The sequence below is a fragment of the Cherax quadricarinatus genome, chromosome 28, assembly GCF_038502225.1.
Source record: "Cherax quadricarinatus isolate ZL_2023a chromosome 28, ASM3850222v1, whole genome shotgun sequence".
NCBI classification, from domain to species: Eukaryota; Metazoa; Arthropoda; class Malacostraca; order Decapoda; family Parastacidae; genus Cherax; species Cherax quadricarinatus.
The window spans coordinates 28,067,195-28,090,563 of NC_091319.1; the positions used below are offsets into that span (position 1 = coordinate 28,067,195).

Consider the following 23,369-nt stretch of genomic DNA (forward strand, 5'->3'; position numbering starts at 1 on the left):
CCTCTCCGTGTATATATTACTTGCATTCTTTATAAAATATCCTTAACTACAACACGAACTTGATATTAGGCAATCATCGGCAACTGATGTGATAATCATCGCCTCTGTTACAACACTAATTGTGTGGACACTTATTCCTCGATGATCATATATACTGTTTACTATGACGAGGAGATACCACATGTCTCCATTGGCTCTAATTCGTCTGAATTTCCTATCTCAGATAGAACAACCCCGCAAATTTATCTCGTTAACCTTTAGAAAAGTTTGGATCTAATTCACTCAGTGATCATTTATTGGATTTATCCATCCACATTCTCTTTTGCTAATCTAAAGTTTACATATAGTTCATACGATTTTCAAATTACCACATTATATTGATAGTTTATGTATTACTCCTCTAAGATGTTTTTCTTTATTAGATGTTATAAAGATTTTATTACAAACAATTTTTTTTTAGAGACCACGTCCACATTAGTGGAGCCATCAATGATTCTTTTAACAACCCATAACGGAAACATTCCCATTATGGAAAGTGTCTTGATGGCGGTGAAGAGACCTTCATCCAAAGAATTGGAACTACCCTGCCTTCTTGTGGAACGAGTCTGATTTCCTTCCTTGTACTTGGGGCAGTAGCTGGCTACCGCTCTCTCCATAATTATTATTATATTTACGGAAACATTTTTCAAGTAAGCACTGATCAAATACTGTCCTTGAGAAAACATTACTCTAGCAACCACTGACCATTGCAGTATCCATCCTCTCAAAAGCATTGTTCAAAAAAGTACTGAGCCTTGAAGCACCCTTCTAGAATTCATTCTCACGGAAACATTACTTGAGCAAATAATGATCTTCATGGCATCCCACTAGTATCCATCCTCTCGAAAATATAACTCAATCACTGATCCTTGTGGCACCCTGCTGGAAGCTATTGTCACTAAAACAACACTCAAAGAAACAAAGATCCTCGTAACTCCCCACTAACAGCCATCCACATCCAAACATTACTCCAATTTAGAATGATCCTTATGGCCACTGTCTAATATCAAACCTCACATTTTCTTTCATGCCAAAAATCTCTCGCCCACTCCCACAATTTATTATTATTGTAATCAAAGAAAGCGCTAAACCAACAAGGGTTATGCAGCGCTGCAGGGCAGAAAACAGAGCCGGGGCTATAAACAGGTAGGTGGAGAGGGGGTCAGAGGTGAGGAGAGAAAAGAGTTGGAAGGGACGCTAAGAACTGTGTGTCAAAGTTCGAACAGTAAAGCAGTTGCTGACAAAAATCAAAAAGTGATCGTAAGAAGGGAAGATAAGGTAAGAGTGGTAGGACGGCGGCGTCAATGGAGGTAAATCCTGCGAGCTCGCTGGTAAACTGTGCAATGCGCAAGAAAGTGAAGAACCGAAATAGGGACCTGACAAACCTCACAGAGAGGAACAGGGTGTCCTTGCATGAGATATCCATGGGTTAGGCGAGTATGGCCGATGCGGAGACGGGAGAGTAGTCTCCAGAGTACGGCAACGGTGGTGAGAGTTTGGCCACAAACCTATAAGCGGTTTAATAGAGAGCAATTTGTTATGGTGCATGTCTGACCACCGTTGTTGACAACGGCTACGAAGATGGGCAGAGATGAATGTAAAATAATCCCTGAATGGAATACCTCCATAGGAAACCGGAAGATCACGCACCGCTGATACCAATGCCTGTTCATTGCCCCGCACATCAACGTGTCCAGGGACCCAACAGAAAACGTCGTCTTTGTTTTTGCTAGCTGCACGGCGCAACCATAGTTGTATGCGAAGGATCAATGGATGCATGGATAGGGGAATCAAAGTGTTTAATGGCTTGTAAAGCGATGAGGGAATCTGAAATTATCACAAACGTCGAAGGAGACATACATGTAATAAGGAGAAGAACTATGAGGATGGCATACAACTCGGTGGTAAAAATACTAGCCGTGTGTAACAAATGACTACGGACATCATCATCAGGGAACAACGCCGTGAACCCAACACCGTCAGAAGATTTAGAACCATCTGAATAAAAACGGCATCCCTGCGACAAAGGGATCAAGAAAAGATATGAGGAAACCAGAGAGGAAAGTTTTTGGCGAAATGGCAGGGGGGAAAAAAAATGGGATGAACTGTCGGGACCCCCCCAAAGGGGGAAGGGGGGCAAAACGCAAAAAATATGGGAGGAAATTGGAGGGGAAGACCGAGGGATGAAAAAAGGGATGGAGTAAGGGGGGGTGCCGATCAAAAAAGGCTTCTGCTAACGTCTGAGCCCTATACGTAAAAGGGGAACCCCAAAAACCCGAAAGAGAGCGGGAAAAAAAAGGCGCAATGAACATCATGAGATCAGCAAAGGAAGGGAAAATTTTCCCTTTGTGAAAATTGGGTTTTCAAAAAAATGGATAAAAACGAAAGGAAATTAAGGCACAAACAAAAACCCCCTGATAAAGAAGGGGATGTAACCAGAGTTGCAGGGAAGCCAAGAAAAAATTTGGGTCCCCAATAATCCACCCCTTTGAAAACACTTTCAGAATAAGTGGAGAGCCGAGATCTGACCCCCGGAACGATGGGGGGACAAGAAATTTTAAGGGGGTTTTCACCCGACCATGGCAAGCTGCCTTTAAAGAGAAAAGTGGGGTTTTCCCAATGTCAACTGGCGATCAAGAGAAGGCCGAAACCTGCCCGATCACATTCGGGAAAATTATGACCCGTGTAAATAAAATGGAATATCTGGAAAGAGGAAGTCTAGGAAGGAAAGGAAACGGGGTTTTGTCCCGGGAAAATTTAAATCCATGAGAAGGGACGAATGGGAAACAGGGCAATCGTATCCCGAATGGAGGCGATAGCCTTTCCCCGCTGTTTATAGAAAAATAACCCAATACAAAGCCCCACCAAAAGGGAAAGGAAGAAGGGGAAGGTGGGTTTTTAAAGAAAGAAAAAGGTTGGTATTTAAGGACAAAATTTTGGGTTGATTTCCTGGCCTGAAAAAGCCTGGGGGAAAGGGAGGCGCCAACAGGGCACAAAAAAGTGTCTTTCTGATAAGAAAGCGGGTTGAAGGTCGGTGGATTAAAAAGGAGGCCAAAAGTCCGGGCCCAAAAGACGCTAAACCCGGGTGCAATGCCCCCCCAAGATTGAAAAAGACTTTTTTTTCCACAGCTGTACCTTGATGTCAATGAATGTTTCTTGCTTCAGAGTATTAAAACTATTCCCCTAATCCTTGGACTTGGATCGATGCTGATTGTCTTCCATTATCTTGTCGCTAATACTTTGACCCTTTCGAATTTAGCGCTCCCATGAATAAAATGAAAACTTTAGTTTTGAAAATAACAGAGCAAATGTGATATATAGAATTTTCCCTAATTCCATTATATTTATCATCTGAGTCGTTATTACTCTACAAAGGTTTAATCCCTTATTTTCAATAGTTTCTTTCAAAAATTTCCCTGCAACCTTTATTAGCAAAAGAAGCTTGTAATATATAGCTATGACTTATTTCACCTTTCACATATTATTGTTCATTAATCAGATCCATGTTTCTTCAGATCTGACTCTGTAAAACGGTTCTATAACGTACTATCGTGCTATTCAGGTGTTACCCTTTAATCCCTGCATGAACATTTTGCATGTGCCTGTGCATGCATGTGGGGTATCGCTTTTAATAAAAGAATAGTTGCAGAGATTTCTATGAACATTTTCTTACCTTTTCGAAGATATATCATCGCACAGTTTATTATTGTTGTTGCTTTTGTTGTTTACTATCAATGACTATTATCAAAAATGCTATAGTCCAGTTTAATTTTTGTAATTAGACAGGTTCTTGGGGATTATTGTAGGCAGCCTGTCTAAAAACCACAAAAAATTTTCAGATAGTCAAAAAAAAAGAAATTGATACTACCCCTTTCACTTCAAGATATGAAATTTTGGAATAGGGTTTCCCATTGCAAAATAAATTTTATTTTCTTACTAAAGCCGAAACTTAAGCTCCCTCCTTCCTCTTTCCCATCTAGATCCTACACTGTTTTTTCCCCTCTCTTGTGGCTTTTTTTCTCAAATCCTCTCTGACTTTCCCCTCACTCGTCCCTTCTTTTCTCAAACCCTCTCCCTCTTTCCCCTAAGACTTTAACCCCTCAGATCATACACCCTCGACCCATACCCACCCCAAAATACTATTTCCCCCCTAGACCCCAAAATTTTCCCACCCTCCCATTTGTTTAAACCCCCTATTTTCCCAAATAATGTACTCTGCTTTGTGTGTTAATTTTACATTGTTTTTAGTTTAAAAATGACACCCTATTTACCTCGCAATTCCACCAACTTTTTTGCCCCTTTTTCAAAGTTTTTTTTACAAATTTAAACAGCGTTTTAAACCCCATCCTACCAACCTCTTTTTATTTTGTACTTTCACCCCCATTTTTCAAAATTTCAGTTGTTTCCCTTTCCTCTACCCTTTTTTTTTTAAAACCGCCTTTCACTTCCCTTTACTGACGCCATTTTTAATTTTTCCGTTATCTTTTCCTTTTTAATTTTACTGTAACTACCACTAAATAATGATCTTACACGTAGGTAGCTCTCATTTAAAAGTGTACCTATAAACTTTTTGGTTCATCAATACGTAGTCTAGAAGTCTTCTGACATTCCGCACCACATGGTATCTTTCATGCTTATTTATACGTTTTATCCTTAAATAAGTTCTACCCATTATTGAACGTCTTTCTGTTCATAATTTAATTACACTCTACTCCAGTCTCTCACGTTAGCACTTATATTACCCATAACTAGATGCATTTTGACCGCTGTGCGAGCCAAGAGAAGTATTCTCATAAATAATCGGGACCCTGTTGTCCCTTTTAAGTAACGTTTAAGGAATAAAAAAGGCGGATATTTCAAGGGCATTTATACAATTGTTGAAGTTTTGAAGCGAATCACTAAAATGTAGAAAAGTTATCATTCACATGGAAACTAATACCTAAATTTTTCAATAAAACTGGATAAACAAAGACAAACACAGCTCGAAAGTAATTCAATAACTATATTAAGAAACACAGATTTTGAAGAAAAACTGAAGGGGCTTTTTTTTTTGTTATCTCAGAAACCAATATCCTAAAATGCACCAGCACCTTACGTCTGAAGTCACTCATAAGTTGCATTACGGTTATCAACGTTAAAGGGGTTGATGGGATGGGGCCCCTAAAAATTTACGCAAAAAAGTTGAACTAATTTGGGACCTACATAAAGCCAAAATCAATCAAAACTCTTCTCATATACCCCTTGTTTTTTTATTCCCAATAAAAGAGCGAATTAAACCCCATATGGTGGGGTTCAAAAAAAGGGGACACAGGTCAATACTCGGGCCCACAATAAAACCAAGAATCACTTAACCACAGTGCTTGTGAGCCCACAGTGCTACCCAAGTATCCAGCACCGCAGCTACTATGACCATAACTTTTAAGGGGAAGGGGGTGGACCGCTAAGCCAGTGGAAGACCTCGGTCAAATGACCAAAGCCTCCAACAGTGGGACATCTGACTGAAACCCGCGTCAAGAAACACTTGTCCTGTTTCCTGACGACTCTTACCTAGCTACGAACAGGTAAAAAAAACGTTTAGATCTAAGTTTTTAAATGCTAGAGGCCCCAGACTAATTAAAATTATGAGCCCTAACAAGCATTGGGGCAGAATATTTTAATTTTTTTTTTCATTCTGGAAATTTTTTTCTGCTGAACTTTTTGCCGAGTCTCAGTGTTGGGTTAACAAAACCCAAAAACCATTGATGAAAAAAAAACTTCGAGGTAAAAACATTTAAACCTAGAGTAAATATGATAAGTATCTTCAAAGTTTAATGTCATAAGGGTCATGGATTTGGAAAATAAATAAACCCAAAAATTAAATTTTTAGGAAGGTGGTTTTACTTTTAAAACCCAAAAATGTTTTTTTGCCTTCTTAAACAAGTGTTTAAGAAATCAATAAAAAAAACCCTTTCCCCGGGGCTGGTAAAGTTTATTTTTAAGGGGATAAAGGGAAAAAACGGAAAAAGGGAAAAAACGTAACCCCCGGCAAGTGTTCATGAAGGTTTTTTTGGTTGGGGGGAAAAGTGAACAATAGTTTTTGTAAAAAAAACATTTTTAAAAAATTTGTGGGCTAAAAATTTTTTTCGCAATGAAATTTTTTTTTGTTTTATTTTTTGTTCGTTAAGCTCTCTTGTTGCAATGTTCATTCCATTTTGTTTTTTCCCTTTTGATGAAACCCACTTTTAAAAAACCTGAAACCCTTTTTTAAATTTATTTACTGAAGCAATTTCATTATTTTTCCCAAAAAATCCCTTTTTTTCCTGGGGCTTTTTTGATGTGCCAAATTTTTTGTGGGGACTTTTTAAAAGACACCATGCAAACTTTTTTCTGTTAATGGAGAGACTGAGAATGGAAATGGAGGGGAAAATTTTGGGAGGGGAAATGAGTGAGACTGTAATGTAGGGGGAAAATGTGTGTTTTGTGTATGTTGTGTGTGTGTGTGTGTGTGTGGGGGATGTGTTTTTAATTTTTATGTGTTTTATGTGTGTGTGTGTATGCTGTGTGTGGTGTGTTTTGTGTGTGTTTGTGTGTTTTTATATGTGTGTGTGTGTATATAGTGGGGTGTTTTATATGTGTGTGTGTGTGTTTTATATGTGTGTGTGTTTGTGTGTGTGTGTATATGTGTGTGTGTGTGTGTGTGTGTTTATATGTGTGTGTGTGTGTGTGTGTGTATATGTGATTGTGTGTGTGTGTGTTTGTGTGTGTGTGTTTGTGTTTGTGTGTTTTTGTGTGTGTGTGTGTGTGTGTGTGTGTGTGTGTGTGTGTGTGTGTGTGTGTGTGTGTGTGTGTGTGTGTGTGTGTGTGTGTGTGAGGGAGAGAGCGAGAGTTGTAGAATGTGCCTCTTAGTTAACAGGAAAGGCACGGTCTCTTGTTTCACCAAGTCTCTGTTTTTCTTAAATTATCTTGACACTTCCTTGTCCTATGGCTCAGGAGAATTCCATAAGAAAAAGAGAACAAAGAATTGTGATAAGCATTTCCTGTATGTTTTACTCCTCGTTTAATTTAGTTACCATTTGTGTGGCTCCTGAATTCAATTTATTACGAAACAAAGTTTATCTGATTACATGAAACATGTGTAATTTCCCTCACTAAAATAGGATCTTGGGGGTTATATTTTGGTTTGTATTTCCACAGCTGTTTTCTTAAGAAAAGGACGTATTATATTCATTTAACTCAGGATTTCATAGTATCAGCGAGGAAGATGACATTTAGGAAAAAAGATAACGGCATGGGTAGAGTGGAAACAGAGTGAGGTAATAAGTAAAGAGCGTCAAATAAACGAAACGCTTCTTACAAGGAACCACTGCTCGTATGGAAGCCTCGTAATGGAGACAACCTCGAAGGCTGCAACTCTGACAGAGTGGTCTGGAAATCTTAGGCGAGATGTACTACTTCAATATCTAATGGATAATATAGAAGATCATCACGTGAACACAACTCAGACCATCAGGTAGGTAACACTTCCACAACAGACACTCAAACCTCCCCTGAAGGGAGCTAAAAACCCCACGAGGAGGTAGCATTTTCCCTTAAAGGGCCTTTTTCCTACCTAAAGGGGGGACAGACGGGAAGGGAGCCCCTCCATGTTAACCTTGGAGGGGGGCCCCTTTGCACAGAAGGGAAACGATCTTTTAAGTAGCAATAATCACCTACCTGAAGGGAGGAGAGCCTGATGCAGGTCCAGCCATCACCTGCTGGATGATTCCTACTGGACTTTGCTCACTCATGCCCCAGGGCCCGTGGCGCCCATGTACCTGCAGCAGGAAATGGCATGACGGTACGAGGAAAATGGATGAGAGTTAAAACAGGGATCAGAGAAATTATTATTGAGATGCATATTTATTAATACTGTAATTTATAGGTTACCATCTGTTTGCTTAAGATGTTTTATTATTAATATGTTAGTGTAAACTTTATTAACCCTCCGCTAATTTTAATTACAAAAATCATACCACAGTTATAATTTTCAGATCCCCATTTGAAAGATAATTTACATATCAAACAAGGTGAGGGGAAGATGCGTGTGCAAGGGAATATCGTCAAGGATTACGCAGGACATTTTATATTGTCCTATAGCGGAAGGATATATTGAGAATGAGAGATGGTAACAGAAGGATACAGCATTATCAACCAGCATGAGATGATATTACGTATTAGAATGATGATAAAATGAACATAAATAGCAGATAAATACTCTCCGTTTCCATTTGTCAACACAACCCTGCCATAAATTTTCAACAATTACAAAAAAAAAAAAAACTTAGAAATTATACAGGTTTAACGTAAGTTCAGAAATTGTAAATGCAGTAATTAATTAAAATTAACTGTCGCTGACATACTTATTAAAATAAATTTAAGAATATATTTTTGATTAGTTTTCATTATCATTTTGAATGTTTTTTTTTATTCCTAACCATATAAACGCAGATAAAGTTCAAGCACTATATTACAACCCCAATCCCCACGATGGCGATTGTCTTCTATAGAGTTAGCACCACCCGGTCCAAGAAAAGTACTGGGATTGAAAACCCCTTTCGATTTTGACTTATTGCACGCAGTAAAATTTAGTTTCCGGACGTAAGTTTCTAATGCTGTTAAATATTAGCGGTGAAGTTTTGGGGAAATTTAAAAATTTTTTTTTAATTCCCCATCCCAAAAAAGAATTTTAAAAAACTTCCCAAAACCTTTATTATAAAACCCAAATTTATTTTAGATAAAACAATTTAATATATTTTAGATTTTTTTATAAAAAATTTTAATACTAAAAAAAACTTAGTGGAAATATATTTTATTCGTTGGGGTTCTGAATGATTTTGGGAAAACTATTGATATACAAATTTTCGCTTGTCCATATAAAAGAGGGGGGTTGCATTTAAGCCAAGATCGCAAGTTCTCCCCATCCCCCCTCCTTAATATATATATATATATATATATATATATATATATATATATATATATATATATATATATATATATATATATATATATATATATATATAACAACACTGCACTACCCAAAGGACCAAACCCCCATGCTCTTTGGCCCGCCTCAGGTGAGCAAAAACAGGACGCCCTTTACCCAAACAAAAACCATGATCCTTTGGGTAGGGCATCCAGGGAACGGGATTTTTTACCTCACCGGGCGACAATAAAAAGGGTGGATGACTCTGGGCCCAAACCCTTTCTAGCCCCGGGGTTTGGGTTTACTAGTTAATGAGCAGTTTTTTTATATTATTGTGCCCACGAACGGGGGGCAAATTAGAAAATTTTTGTCCCCCAATCGCCCAACACCCAGGAAACCCTTTTTCCCGAAAATACATAGAAACAGGTGTAAGGAAACATGCTTGGTTTTCACCCGCTGGAATGGGAAACCGGGATCCTAGGTGTAAAAGAGAGCTTTCCAGCCACCCCAAAGAGCCACCAGCAAAACCAGTTGTAAAACCCAAAGGAAGAGACATCCCTTTTTTTACCCCCAGGGGGGACATATTTTCCAAAAAATGCATCAGCACATTAATATTTACATATCTCAAACTGAAAGCTAAACTTTCTCCTAATAAAACTTATCAACAATGAAAGTTTGAAGCTCATCAGAAAAGGCATTCTCCTTCCTCTGAAGCAAACGATTCCCATTAAACTACCAATTTCATTAATATTTCTGATTTACATCAACACAGTCTTGTGGAATGCATCAGCCTTATTTTGTTGAAGACAAGATGGGACATTCCTTAGTTATTGCGTGAAAATTAATAGTACTTTATTTTTTTTTTATAAAAGTATCAAACTGGGATTAATGTATCCGAAGAAGAACGCAAATCCTTCCAAAGTCCCACGCTAGAGCGGGAAAAGTTTGTTCAAAAGGGGGGCATTTCACTTTTGCACGAGTTTGGGCAAGGTGATGTAGAGCAGCCCGCAGAGCGCCCCCCTTCTTTTGTGAGTTGGGAGTGTGAGGGAAATAGGGCTGCGGTTTGCAAGACGCTAACGGCCACCTGTCCAGTTACCTCCTTGGAGATGATTGGGTCTCGCTTCTAAGGAAGGCTGGGTCGGTGAAGGAAGCTCTTTTCAGATCTAATTTCTGCCTATATATTTTTTTATTTCTATTTTCTTCTTCTTATTGTTTTTGAGAGCATTCATTTGCTCTTATTTGCCATTCACTGCCTCAGCCCTCAAGACCACCACCACTACCATGAACACTACCACCTCAACTATTACCAGTGCCTCTACCACCCACTGCATCGTCACTATTAGCACCACTGCCACTATTACTGCCAGCCACCCACCATCATCATCTACATCACTATCAGCACTGCCATCACCTTCACCACATCCTCCACCAACACCAGCACAATCACTACCAGCACGACTACCACCACCACCACCACCACCACCACCACCACCACCTCCACCACCACCACCACCAATCAATTCTGCAACCACTGATGCCGCTGCCACCCTCATCACCACATCACCACCACTCTCCACCATTACCGCCACCCACTCCACCACCACCATGACGACCACTATCACTCCCACCATCACTCCCACCATATCCTCCACTACCTCCATCACTGGCAGCTCTTGCCACACGTATCTGAGGAAATGGTTCCCACACCCCAATCTCATGCTAACTCTGATACTTTCGATTATCGAGGGTTGAGCTATCTTTGATATAATGTGACACGAGTCTAGTAGCATTTATCGGTAACAATTTGCTATTTCTCTCTCCACTCCTTCGCTGACCTCTGCTCAAAAATATTTTACTGTGGTATATCTAGAGAGGGAAGTTCTTAAATATATACCATCTCTCCTTTATTTTCCTTTCCTTCTCTCCTCTTCTGAGTGTCCACCTTCTTCGTTCTTAAGTAGGGAAAATCTTTGTCTATCCATAATAACGTTTACGCTTATTTAGGAATAATAATTCTTTATTTTATAATGGTTTAAATTATTCATACTAAGTGTGTATGGATTACTGCATACATAATTAACAAAATAAATATCTCAGCCTGATTGTTTGACTTTCTTAGGTCTTCCCGGGCTTCTAATCATCTGGGTAAACAATCAGTATAAAAATCTTTACATTTTGTTTTTAAACCCCAATCTGGGGGCCCCAGGGGCCAGATTTTGGGGGATCTCTACTTCCAAAAGGGGAATTGAACGGGGCACTGTTTTCATTTTAATTGTTTTTTTATTCCATTTAACTGTGATACTTTTTTGTAACTGCATTTAAAACCATCTTAGATCATTTGAAATTTATTTTAGACAAATCTTTAAAGTAATCGTGTAATTTTTTATATACACACAGGTAGTCCAAAGGTTTCTAGAGTGTTTCAATGTATTTTAAAGAATATCTCAAGGGAGAAACAATTACATGATGGTAATGTATTTCGGAAAGGGATCATTATATTCTGTTTTACCTGCAGAAGGGATAAGCATAATTTTAAATGAAAACCGCTTTTTTAAAAGGTAGAGTTCATTCATGGTTTATAATGGAAATGTCTTTTATTGTTGCTTATGTTTCATGGATGTGTATTGTGTATTTTTAATTAATGCTTCCTCAGATAATGTATTGCATAATAGTGTTTCAAGTGCTTGATAGGTAACGTATACGAAAATAATGTTTTCAAGATATTCTTCTATTGCAGAGGATGTGTATACTACTAAAGAATGATTTTACTTCCAAAAGAACGTCGCTAATAAAAATTTAAAAAAGGGGCTTTTTGGGATGGAAGATATATCGGCTCGTTTTCCCCTTTAAAAATTTTGATACCCGGAACCCCGCCTACTGTCAAGCAAAATGTTTTTCTCCACTAAACTCTCCTCTTCGTACGTCTCCTGCCTCAGATGTTTCCGGAGTCTACGCCGTTTCCTGCTCCTCTTGGCCTCTCCACTGCTTTGGAGAAACTGGCTACTCTCTAACAGAATTAAAGGATGCAAAAGAAGGGTTAGACTTTCTGACACTAATAATGCTCTTTTCTGTCACGTTAGAGATCACAGTCATCCGAATAACTGGTTTTCTGCCAAAACTGTTTACCCTTGTTTTAGCCGCCCTTATACACAACATTCCTAATATGAATCTTATTCCTGGGTTTGTCTCTGTAGATGCTTTCTTACTCATTACATTGTCAAGTGCTACAAACATCAAAACACTCGAAACTTGACCTGAACTTTATCTCCTCTCCTTACACGTTCACCTTTCCAATATTTTAAATTGTCTTGTTTTTGTCTAGGTGGGGTTCCTAAGCCCACTTCTGCCTTTTCCTTTAAATACATTACTTTTTTTGCCATTTTCATAAACCTGCTGCACTATTTCCCCCGATACACCCCCAAGCCTTTTTACTACAGTACTACGACTACTACTAAATTACAAAAAAACTACTACTACTCCCGCTCCCGTCCCATTCCCACTGCCGCTGGACTATTTATTTACCCCCACTACTCCCCATTAAATTGTTCTCCCCCCGTTGTACCTCCCATCCCCCCCCCCCTCTCGATATTTTCCCGGGTTTCCTTCCGCCCCCTTTGCCCTTCAACCTAAAAAAACCCTTGGGGTCACCCAGGCGCTTGGCCTGCAGCCGGGAGTGCCAGGAATGGCCATTATTATTATTATAATCAAAAAAAAGGCGCTGCCCGGCCATAAAACCCCTGCAGGGCAGGGGAAGAAAGGGGAAAATTGGGATAGAAGGGGGGGGGATGATAAAGCAGGTTCAGAAAAAAAAGGGGGCAGGGGGATAGAGGGGAGAGGGTAGCAAGAGATACAAAGGAGGCAAGGGCATCGGGGAACCGGTAAGCCAGCCGCCGTTGCCGGTAAAGGGGGCCCGGGATGAAAGGGGGGCCCCACCAGCGAGGGGGTAAAGAGAGAAGCTGGGGGAAGACGAGACAGGGGAAATTCTGGTGCCTGTTGATAAAGTGGGCAGCCCAAAAGGGAATGGGCTGCCCGATAAGGGAGTTTGGGCAATTCTCACGAGAGGAGCAAGACGCCTCCCATGAGATATCCATGAGTAAGACGAGGGGGAAAAGGAAGACGGGGAGAGAGTCCCCCCCAAACCCCTTTTAAATTGGGATAAGAAGAGGGGCCAAGAACCTATACTTTTTAAGACTAAAGTTTTTTGGGAAAAAGTAGCCCAAAACGGGGGCCCAAGGGGGTTAAGGGCGGGGGAAATATTACAGCAAAATAGTCCGTACAGGGAAAAATTTATAAGAAATGGTAGGTCGGAAATTGTTGACTGCGCAGCAGTTTTCGCCTGTTCATTGCCCTGTACGTCAAAAACCGGGGCCCCTAAAAAAAATATTTTTTGGCTTAGAAAAGACGCGGCGTACCCAAAATTTGGGATAGGGAGGCCCATGGGGGTTTATAAAATTTTTTTGTATAGCCTGTAAAGCCCAAGGGTGTCTAGGAAAACCCAAAAATGATGAAAACAGGAAGATGCAATGGATAAGGGCTGTAAGGATGGATATAATTCAGCAGAAAAATACTAGCGGGAAGATAAATCCCCTTTTACGACGCTGCCCGGAAAAACACTCCCGTAATCCTACGCCGTCAGAAGACTTAGAGCCATCTTTTACACAGAAAAGGGAAAAGGAAAAATGAGAGGGGAAAAGTGGTCAAAAAAAAAGAGGGGGAAGGCCCAAAAGTTGGGTTTTTGAGCAAGGGAGGGAGAAAGAACAGACCCTGAAACCCAATTTTCCCCCAGGGGTGGGGAAAAAGGGAAATGCTACTTTACAAAAAAAGGGGTGGTAGTTGAAGAAAAGGGACAAGAGCGAATAAAGGGCAAGGGAAGAGAAAAGGGGACGGGGGTTATATGGCAAAAAAAAAGAACAACAATTATCATGACCATTCTAAAAAATGGAAGGTGGGGGTTTTCCGGGAAAACCCCATGATCAAAGAGGAGGCCCAAAAACTTGACTGAAAAGCCCAGGGATACGTACCAAGGGTGCACGGATCAGAGATGACAGAGCGTCAAAGTAAAAGGGATTTGGGGGGGAAAAAGGGGAAATTAAACCATGTGTGGGGGCCCCAATTGGAAACACGGTCGACTGCATGTGGGAGAGAAACTGGGGAGGTGACAGTCAGCCCGAACAGGTTTTAGCGAACCCACCAACATAGAGTGATGCCCAAAAATTTTTGATGGAAGACTAAAACAACCAATTTTTAGCAAGGGAAAAAGTGTTGTGCTCAGAACACATCCCCCCGGGGGGCACCCCCAGCTTGGGCAAAGTCCGGGAGAGTACATTATTAACCCAACACGGAAATGCCCTTGGGGTTAAAAAATTCTAAGGAAGGATGGGGAGGGGTTGCCCCGAAGGCCTAAGGAGGGACTTTGGGCTAAAATATTATACCTCCGGGGCCCTATGCCTTCAAGGTCAAAAAATGGAAAAAACTGAGGGCCCCCAAAGGCATTACCCAACATACATCCAAGCGCAGGGAAGGGGGCTTGGTAGAACGTCCCTTTCGGTTTAAAATTTACGAGGGAGAGACTGTTGGGTCTCAAAATTTTCCCCACTAAACGTCCATTTACAGAGTTCCATTACTTTTGCAAAAATGCACTGGTAAGAGCAATGGGGCGATAGTGGAGGTTTCATGTCCCAGTGCCTGGTTTCCGGAAAGGGGGAACAATGGCGGATTTCCCAACAGCCGTGGGGAAAAACTCCGTGACCAAATAAGATTTAAAGGCGTAAAGGGGCTGCAAGGGGGCTGACTGATGTAAATGTTGTAGCATACGAATATGAATGTTGTCCCCAGCTGTTTATGATCGACAAGCTGAGAGTGTTGCCTTTCCCGTTCTTGAAGGTGTAAAGGAAAACTGTTCTTCCTGAGAGAAGAAAAATCCAAGGGGGCAACCCCTGGGAAAAACTTTGAGGAAAGAAAAAGAGGGGGAAAATGGAGTCCCCAAAAATGGGGCAGATTTATTGCCAATTTCCAATTTGGGAAATCTTTGTGGGTTTTTTTATCAAACTGGCAACTCCGAACAGGAGCTGGGGCCCGGGGAAAAATTTACCACTAGTTTTCGTACTTTTTTCCAAAACTGCACCCAAAAGGAAGAGAGGTGATGGTGGGGAATAATCTCCGCCAAACAAGTGCTTTTTGGGCAGGATGAAAACGGCGAGCGATCGCACGCTTCGTTTAAAAAACAAGGAGTCGTTTCGGGGTTTTATTGTACTGGCCCGCCCCATGCAGCGTTTCAAAGTACCGACGAGGACAAGAGGAGATTTACCCCAAGGGACGCATTTCTGAGAATGCCTCCTGAAGTTTGGGGGGATAGGAAGAGAAGCTGCGGTGAAAAGAGGGCAAAAATTAAAACTCATCGATGGAGGACGAAGAAGGAACCCTTTAAAAAGCGGTGAGTAAAGGTTTAATTTGCCCGATTAAATTGCCAAAACGTAAAAGGGGGAAGGGAAATGAAGGGGGAAAAAAGGGAAAGATTGGGGAAAAGATCACTGGGCATGGAACCGGGAGAACAGACCCGGGAAAGTCTAATGCGGGGAGGGGAAAAGCAGACTGGGGATTGATACAAAAAGAGAGATGAGTCCGAGGATCAAAAAAGGGGGGTGAGTACCGGTTTTTAAAAAATGGAGGGGTGGTGGCAAGAAAGCCCCAAATGAATTCCACGGGAATCAAAGGGAGACCTCCCCAGAGGAAATGGTGGGTTTAAAAATACCAATAAAAGAATGGTGGCGGAATGATTTTAAAAAAGGAAGGCAAAATGGGAAAAGATAATGCCCGAGAAGGGAGAGATATAAAAAAAAGAGCGTATACCACCTATGTAAGTGGATTTCGGGGTGCTGTGTAATGCAGCGAAGTATGAATAACAGCTGATGGTAAGGGAAACAAAAGGGAGAAGAAGGGCATTTCAATTAAAATCCCATCAGGAAAAGGATCTGGGAAAAATACAATAAAATTTTAGCCTGAGATGGGGAGAAATAACAGCAGAGGGGTAATTTTGGCCCCGTGGGAAACACCAAAGGGGGAAACCCGGGAGGAAAATCCGGCTCCCCCGACACCTCCCCCGAGGCCGCGGGTATTCCATTAAAAAACCAATGATTGGCAAATGATAAAGATACTTGAAATCCCGGAGGTTCCCACGGGCCAGAAGGGGGAAAGTCCAACGCGGAGGCAGTGGAAAAAGTTCAAGAAGGGAAGGGGAAAAGGCCGGGAAAAAGGAGCGTAGATGGGGAAAAGGAGAGAGAAAGAGCGGGGTTTGGGTCAGTGTCCATTGAGGGCCCGGTTTTGCAAATATTCAGAGATTGCTTCCCAAATGTTTCGGGAAATTTGGGGATGTCGTATGGGGGGACAAAGGAAATTTGTAGGAGATATAAAAATTGGAACTGTATTGGACTGACCACAAAAGGGAAAAGGGGGGGAGGGAACTGAGAAGGGAGGGGACAGAAGAGACAGGAAACCCGAAGGGTAGAAGAGGAAGAAACCCGGGAGGGAAAAAGGGGGGAAGGGAACAAGGGGGAGGGGGGGTGAACCTCTGCACTTGAATTTAGCCAGTGAGAGGGGAAAAACCAGGGGCAGAGACAGGAGGGGAAAAAGGGGGAGGTGGAAGATGGGCAGGGGGGTGTTACCGGGCCCCTTTTTTACTTTTTTAAAGTAGGGGGGGACGATTGGGGAAAAGGGGTTTGAGGGCCCCTGCCGATACTGAGGCTTGTAAGAGAGGGAACCCCAAAAAAGGAGGGTTAGACTGAGGCGTTGAAGTAGGGGGCCCGAGCCGAGGACAGCAAAGGATTAGGGTAAGGAGGATTATTAGGTAGGAACCAAGAGGTGGGGGAAGATGGGGTACCAAAGGGGGGCGTTTGGGAAAAACGGGAAAAAGAAACACGGGGGGTCTCCTTGGGGGCGGGATGAGAAATTTCCATGGCATAAGGGAGACCTTCTGGGCTCTTTTAGGTAACGGATTTTTGCCCCGTTTAAAAAACCTGACAACGGGAGGTTTTTAAAAAGGGGGAGCCTCTGGGCAGTTAAGGAAGAGGGAGATGGGTTGCAAGACGGTTTTAATGGTCATCCACTTAAAACCGGGCATTCCAAGATCTGCCAAAATTTTGCTGGGTGGGGAAATCGCCAGCAATTTCCCCACACTTTTTTGTAGGGTCCTCGGGAAATTGAAAATGGGGGTCCCTATTTTAAACGGGGTGGGGTTTCCGGCCGTCAAAGGGTTAAAAAGAAACCACATTGCTAGGGGATCGTTCCGCCCCCCGGGCAGGAAGAACGTAAGTGTCTACCTTGGGGGATTGGGGAGATCTTGGGGTTCCAGCTGTTCTAGGAAGTCGGTGCCAATGTCCGAAAAATTTTGGGTTTAACCATGGTAGGGGGAGAAAAACTAAAATTTCCACAAGAAGGGGGGAAATGTTTTTCAAGGGGGGGACAGGAAACCCGATCTATATGGGGGAAAAAGAGAGAGCCACGAGCCTGGGTAGATTCTGTACGGGAATGATGCGCGACCTTCCAAGAGCAGAAAAAAAATCTTTCCAACATGGCGTAGGGGGCCTTTGCCAAAAACTATGGTCAAAAGATAGGGGAGAGGAAGTTGGCGTAAAGTGAAGAATTTAGGGCCACTGTTCAGTCTGAAACTGAGCGTGGGGAAAGGGAAAGGGCGGGCCCACTGTTTGAGGGCGAGAAGGTAAGGAAAAGATCATCAGGGAGGTAAAATTTTCGTTGAGTTTTGGCGGGGGAAGGGGGTTGGTCCCATTTTTGGGAAAGGGGCGGTGATTTGAAAAACCGCACCGTAGAGGGGAGGCCGGGAAAATTTGCCGGGGGAGCAAGGTCTGATAAATCGGAAGGGGTTTGGGGCGAGGCCCCAGTACTGAAGGGGGTGAGAAACAGCACCCAAAAGGTCAGAGGCAAAGAGGAATGTCTAAGAGTGGTCCAAAGACGAGGCGGGGCCAGAAAAGGGGGGCGGGGATCAAGAAGGGGGCCCGGGGGGACCAGGTTTTGGGGGCTAGGGGTCATAAAAATTTTCTTTTTTTTTGAAAAAAAAAAGAAAAAAAGAAAAAAAATAAAAAAGAAAAAGGGGGGCTGGGGGGGGAAGGGTTTCCCAGAGGAAAAGAAAGGGTAGGGAAATTTTCCCCCCGGGCCCCCGAGGACCCGGGCACCGCTAGAGGGAGATGCAGCAGGAACCCCCGGGGGAAAACCCACCCTTCATGCCAGTAAACCAGCAATCTGGGGGAGCAACCCCAAACCCGCCCAGCTACCCCGGTGGGGAAAAAGAGAGGGCGGGTGGGTATCCGCCACAAAACATACCTCCTTCAGCCACCACCCCCGGGAATCCGAAAGGTGGTTTCCCGAGATACACCCGCCCCCCAAAAAAACACCTGTCAACCCGGGATACCGGGGAGGATCCCCCCTGGCAATCCAGATTCCACGGCAAAAAGCCACCGCCAAGAAACCTCAACGGAATGGGGTGGATTTCCCGTGTCCTTTCCCCCCCTAGGAACCAGCGCGCCCGTGGGGGAAATCAATGGGCAAAAAAAAGGGAAAAGGGAGGGGTGGGGGAGGGGGAGGAGGAAAAGGGAAAAAGGGGGATGGGGGGGATGGGGGGTAGGGGGGGGAGAATTTGGGGGGGACAGGTTTTGGCCCGGGGGGTTAAGACCGACAGGGGGAACCCCCGACCAAGAGCCCCCTTCACCACGCCGGAGCCCCCCCCCAAGAGGGAGGAATGGCTCAAATGGGCAGAACTTTTTAGAGTTGAGGCCTCCCTTTCCAAAAGGGGCAACACTGGCCCCGGGGGTTACTTAAGATTTAATCTTGACTCTTGGCCAGCACATCTACTACTCCCTGCGAGCTCTGTGTGAGCGGTGAGGGTAGCAGACGAGTTTAAGTTGGAGATGACTTGCACTACTGTACAGCCTGGACCGAACACACTACTTGAACCGAAGACATGCTGTCCTCCAGATACAGGGCGTCGACGACGATTGGAGGTTACTGCTACACCACTTCCAAAAAAAATCACCCGGGTTTTTTCATAGGGGAACCCCCCATAGGGGCTGGTAAATTTAATTCCCCTTACCCAAAGAAGGCCACCGGGCCATGGGTTTTAGGCTGTAAACAGTATATCACTTCTACAAACTCTGACACTCCTTCGGAAGCCAGGGACGTATCACCAACTGGAAAAGACCCCTGTCAGGGCTTCGGTCCTGGTGAGTATATTATCATTAACCTTTCGCGTTTCTCTGTGTGACTAATTAATGATCAAATCTGACCCTAATGTTTTTTAAAAAACTTCCCCTGGAATTATTTATGGTTTTTCCATTAGGGGATTGTCCCCTTTTTTCCCGAAGAATTCTTAGCTAGAAAAAATATACTTATTCAAAAAAAGGGGAAATAGGGGGGCTGGGAACCCCGGGAATGGGGGGGGAGGCTACGGGTTTTTAAAAAATGATGGGGTGAAATAGTTTTGAAAGGTCCCGGGAATGGGGGAAAGGGGGAAAGCTGGGTTGGGGAGATTTACCGATTTTCTTATTAACTGTGAAATAATTTAACCACCGGGAGGGGGTTTTTTAAAAATGGGGAAAACTTTTCCCCAGAGTAAATTCACTTTATGAAGGGTTTTTAAAGATGCAAAAAAGACCTTTTCAGACTGAGATACTGATGAAATTTTTAGAAATGGGCTGAAAATATTTAATTGGCAATAAGGAGCTTTTAGATATACCACTGGCTGGGACGTTCAGCATCGACTCCCAAACACACCTTGAAAATGGAAAGGGGGAAAGCAGGCAGTTTTGGATCCAAAAAAAGAAGAGGGAAAAGGGGTTTTAGGGCCAAACCTGGGGGAATTAGATAATCGTGTGTCCACCCCCATAGTCAAAGGGTATGCAAAATTTCCCAGCGGTTTTTGGTGATTTTTTTATGTATATAAATATTTTATATATGTGCAATTACAAATCTGAATTAACAAACGAATAGGGTTTTGAGAATTTATTTTTTTTTTTCAGTTTGATTGGGGGTGAATTGTTTGGGTTGGCCCCACCAGAGAATTTAGGGTAAAGGGATCTTTATGGAACTTCAGGAATGTCCATACAACCAGTTCTACCTCAAAAACGTATAAAAACCCAAGAATATTTTTATCACTTTTAGTAAAAGTTTTTTTGTTTTTTTGTTGATTTTTTTTGAAAGTGCATTTATTTGTATTTTTTGATATGCAACCCTTTTTTGAACCCGATCACCAATTTTACAAAAGTTATTCAAGGGGCCCTTTTTTTACTTTTTTATGTGTAGTCTTGGGGGAATTTAACCCCTTTTTTTTTGCAAAAATTGGGTTTTAAATTTTTAAAATTGCTGGTATTCCCGGCCCCTTTTTTTCCAAGGGGGGGCCTTGGCCCCCTTTTGGGGGTGTCTGAGAACCAAGTCTCCCCCGGGGGAGGCCCGGAATTTTTCATCTTGGGGCCAATTGGTTTCCCAGGCCCCCAGCCAGGGTTTTCTGGTCCTTTTCCCCGCCCCAAGGGGGAAAAATGAAACTTATGAGTTAAAGGTTTGGGGTCAGGCACCCACCACCCTAAAAAGGGTTTGGGATGGGTAATGCATGGATTAAAATGCAAAAAAAAAATCTAAAAATAAAGCCAAGACATTAATTTTTTGGGTACCATAAAACATGTTATTACATTATTTCTAAACGAAATAACATTTCCCTTTTTCAATTTTTAAATTTTTAAAAATGATTTCCGAGATTGCCGTATTGACCACTGCTTTTGTCTCTGGGAAAAAACCCAAAGAAATCGTAAAAAAAAATTTTAAACCTTGGGGCCCCCGACGTGCAATTTTTCCTTTAGTAGTAGATGGTTTATCCCAACCCCCTCCAGAGAAATTTTAAAGAAAAAGGGTGAGTCCTTTCCCGAAAGGAACACCTGAAGGGATAACCCAGGCAGTTCTTTTTATATTTCATTTTCGTGAATCTATAATCGATGAAGACTAATGATATTTTTGGTTTTGATTTTTGAGTTACTTAAATTTTAGGGAAGGAACTTTTCCCCCGTGAAAATGGAAAAATCATAAACCAGGATTGTACCTTTTTAAAAAAGGGAAAAAATGTAAAATTTTGTATTTCAAAATTTGGGGGATAAAAATGAGAATCAAAAAAATCAATAAGATTAATTTTTAAGAAAAAGTATTCTCAAAACACCTTTAATCAACATTAAAAATAAAAAGTATTTAAACCGTTCAGTCAAATTTGGTGTTTTTAAAAAGGTCGTAGAGTGCTGCATTCCTCATCCAATGAAGCCACATTTTAATCAGTAAGAAAAGCTTAATGAAAAATTATGCTCCAAGGAGAATATGATTGGTCTATGGGTTTATCCACTAATACATGTTACACTACTCTAACAGGGGAAAGTTGGTGGGCCTTTGGGGCATTTGGGACCAAAAATGGGGGGGATTTGCATCTCCCCCCCATGGAGGCTTTTGGGTTTTGAGATACCCCAGATAGGGGGGCCAAAAGGTCCAAAACCCCTGCTTGGAAAAGACCCCGGGCCCAGAGTCTGGGGAAAAAAAACTTAGATAAAACTTTAGCTGGGGGATTTAAAAACCCCCTTATTCCCATGTTTTTTTCACCCCTTTTAAATAAAGATATATATATATATATATATATATAAAAAAAAAATGTGGAAATGAAAACTGGGCAATTTTGAGTAAAACTCATTTAAATTTTTTTCCTTTCTAAAATTTTTTCATAGTTTAAAGAATATTTTTCATTAATGGTTAAAAAAAATTTTAACCTTTCACCAAAAGAATCTTAAAAATTTCTAACCTTATTATAAAAGAAAAATTTTTTTTTTAAAAAAACCCAACTAAATATATTTTTGGGTTTTTTTTACAATACCCCTTTAAAACCAAAAAACAGAGGGAAAAATATTTTTTCGTTGGTTCGTATTTAGAAATTAATTCACAAAACTTTATTTATACAAAGAGGGGTTATTTTTAAATCGCAGTTCCCCTCATTGGTTTGACATATGGCGCAGCCAGCACACAGCTAGCTGTTGGGCCGCCGTCCGAGGCATACGGAGGTGTGGGAGCTTCTAAGCTAGTTTCATTCTCATCCCTGTTTGGTGTACTAGCCTCACGAGCAGCATTTATATATTATTGTAACCACGAACGAGTGATATTGATCAATACCACTCGTTCGTGGTTACAATAATATATATATATATATATATATATATATATATATATATATATATATATATATATATATATATATATATATATATATATGTATATCAATAACTACACTGCGCTAGCCAAGGATTCGAACCCATGTTGTACTGGCCTGCCTCATGGTAAGCGAGAACCACATGACGCTTTAAACCACAGGACCACCCAACCCTACAAGAATGGCGCAGCCAGCACACAGCTAGCTGTTGGGCCGTCGTCCGAGGCATACGGAAGTGTGGGAGCTTCTAAGCTAATTTCATTCTCATCCCTGTTTGGTGTACTAGCCTCACGAGCAGCATTTATATATTATTGTAACCACGAACGAGTGATATTGATCAATACCACTCGTTCGTGGTTACAATAATATATATATATATATATATATATATATATATATATATATATATATATATATATATATATATATATAAACAGAGTAGGGGAGTTAGTAGATGGGGAGAGGGAGGTATTAGGTAGATGGCGAGAATATTTTGAGGAACTTTTAAATGTTGAGGAAGAAAGGGAGGCGGTAATTTCATGCACTGGCCAGGGAGGTATACCATCTTTTAGGAGTGAAGAAGAGCAAAATGTAAGTGTGGTGGAGGTACGTGAGGCATTACGTAGAATGAAAAGGGGTAAAGCAGCTGGAACTGATGGGATCATGACAGAAATGTTAAAAGCAGGGGGGGATATAGTGTTGGAGTGGTTGGTACTTTTGTTTAATAAATGTATGAAAGAGGGGAAGGTACCTAGGGATTGGCGGAGAGCATGTATAGTCCCTTTATATAAAGGGAAAGGGGACAAAAGAGATTGTAAAAATTATAGAGGAATAAGTTTACTGAGTATACCAGGAAAAGTATACGGTAGGGTTATAATTGAAAGAATTAGAGGTAAGACAGAATGTAGAATTGCGGATGAGCAAGGAGGCTTCAGAGTGGGTAGGGGATGTGTAGATCAAGTGTTTACATTGAAGCATATATGTAAACAGTATTTAGATAAAGGTAGGGAAGTTTTTATTGCATTTATGGATTTAGAAAAGGCATATGATAGAGTGGATAGAGGAGCAATGTGGCAGATGTTGCAAGTTTATGGAATAGGTGGTAAGTTACTAAATGCTGTAAAGAGCTTTTATGAGGATAGTGAGGCTCAGGTT

At 41.6% G+C, this 23,369-nt stretch overlaps 1 protein-coding gene across 2 annotated transcripts in view; it reads right to left on the minus strand.

Moving 5' to 3' along the window:
• Nucleotides 1-23,369, minus strand: part of LOC128693164 (guanylate cyclase 32E-like) — a gene marked incomplete at its 5' end in the record, with an annotated part of 162,251 nt that overhangs the window by 116,188 nt on the left and 22,694 nt on the right. For both annotated transcript variants that reach the window (XM_070089504.1, XM_070089503.1), the window contains 1 exon segment: nucleotides 7,732-7,832. In XM_070089504.1, coding sequence (XP_069945605.1) covers nucleotides 7,732-7,832 — 101 coding nt within the window.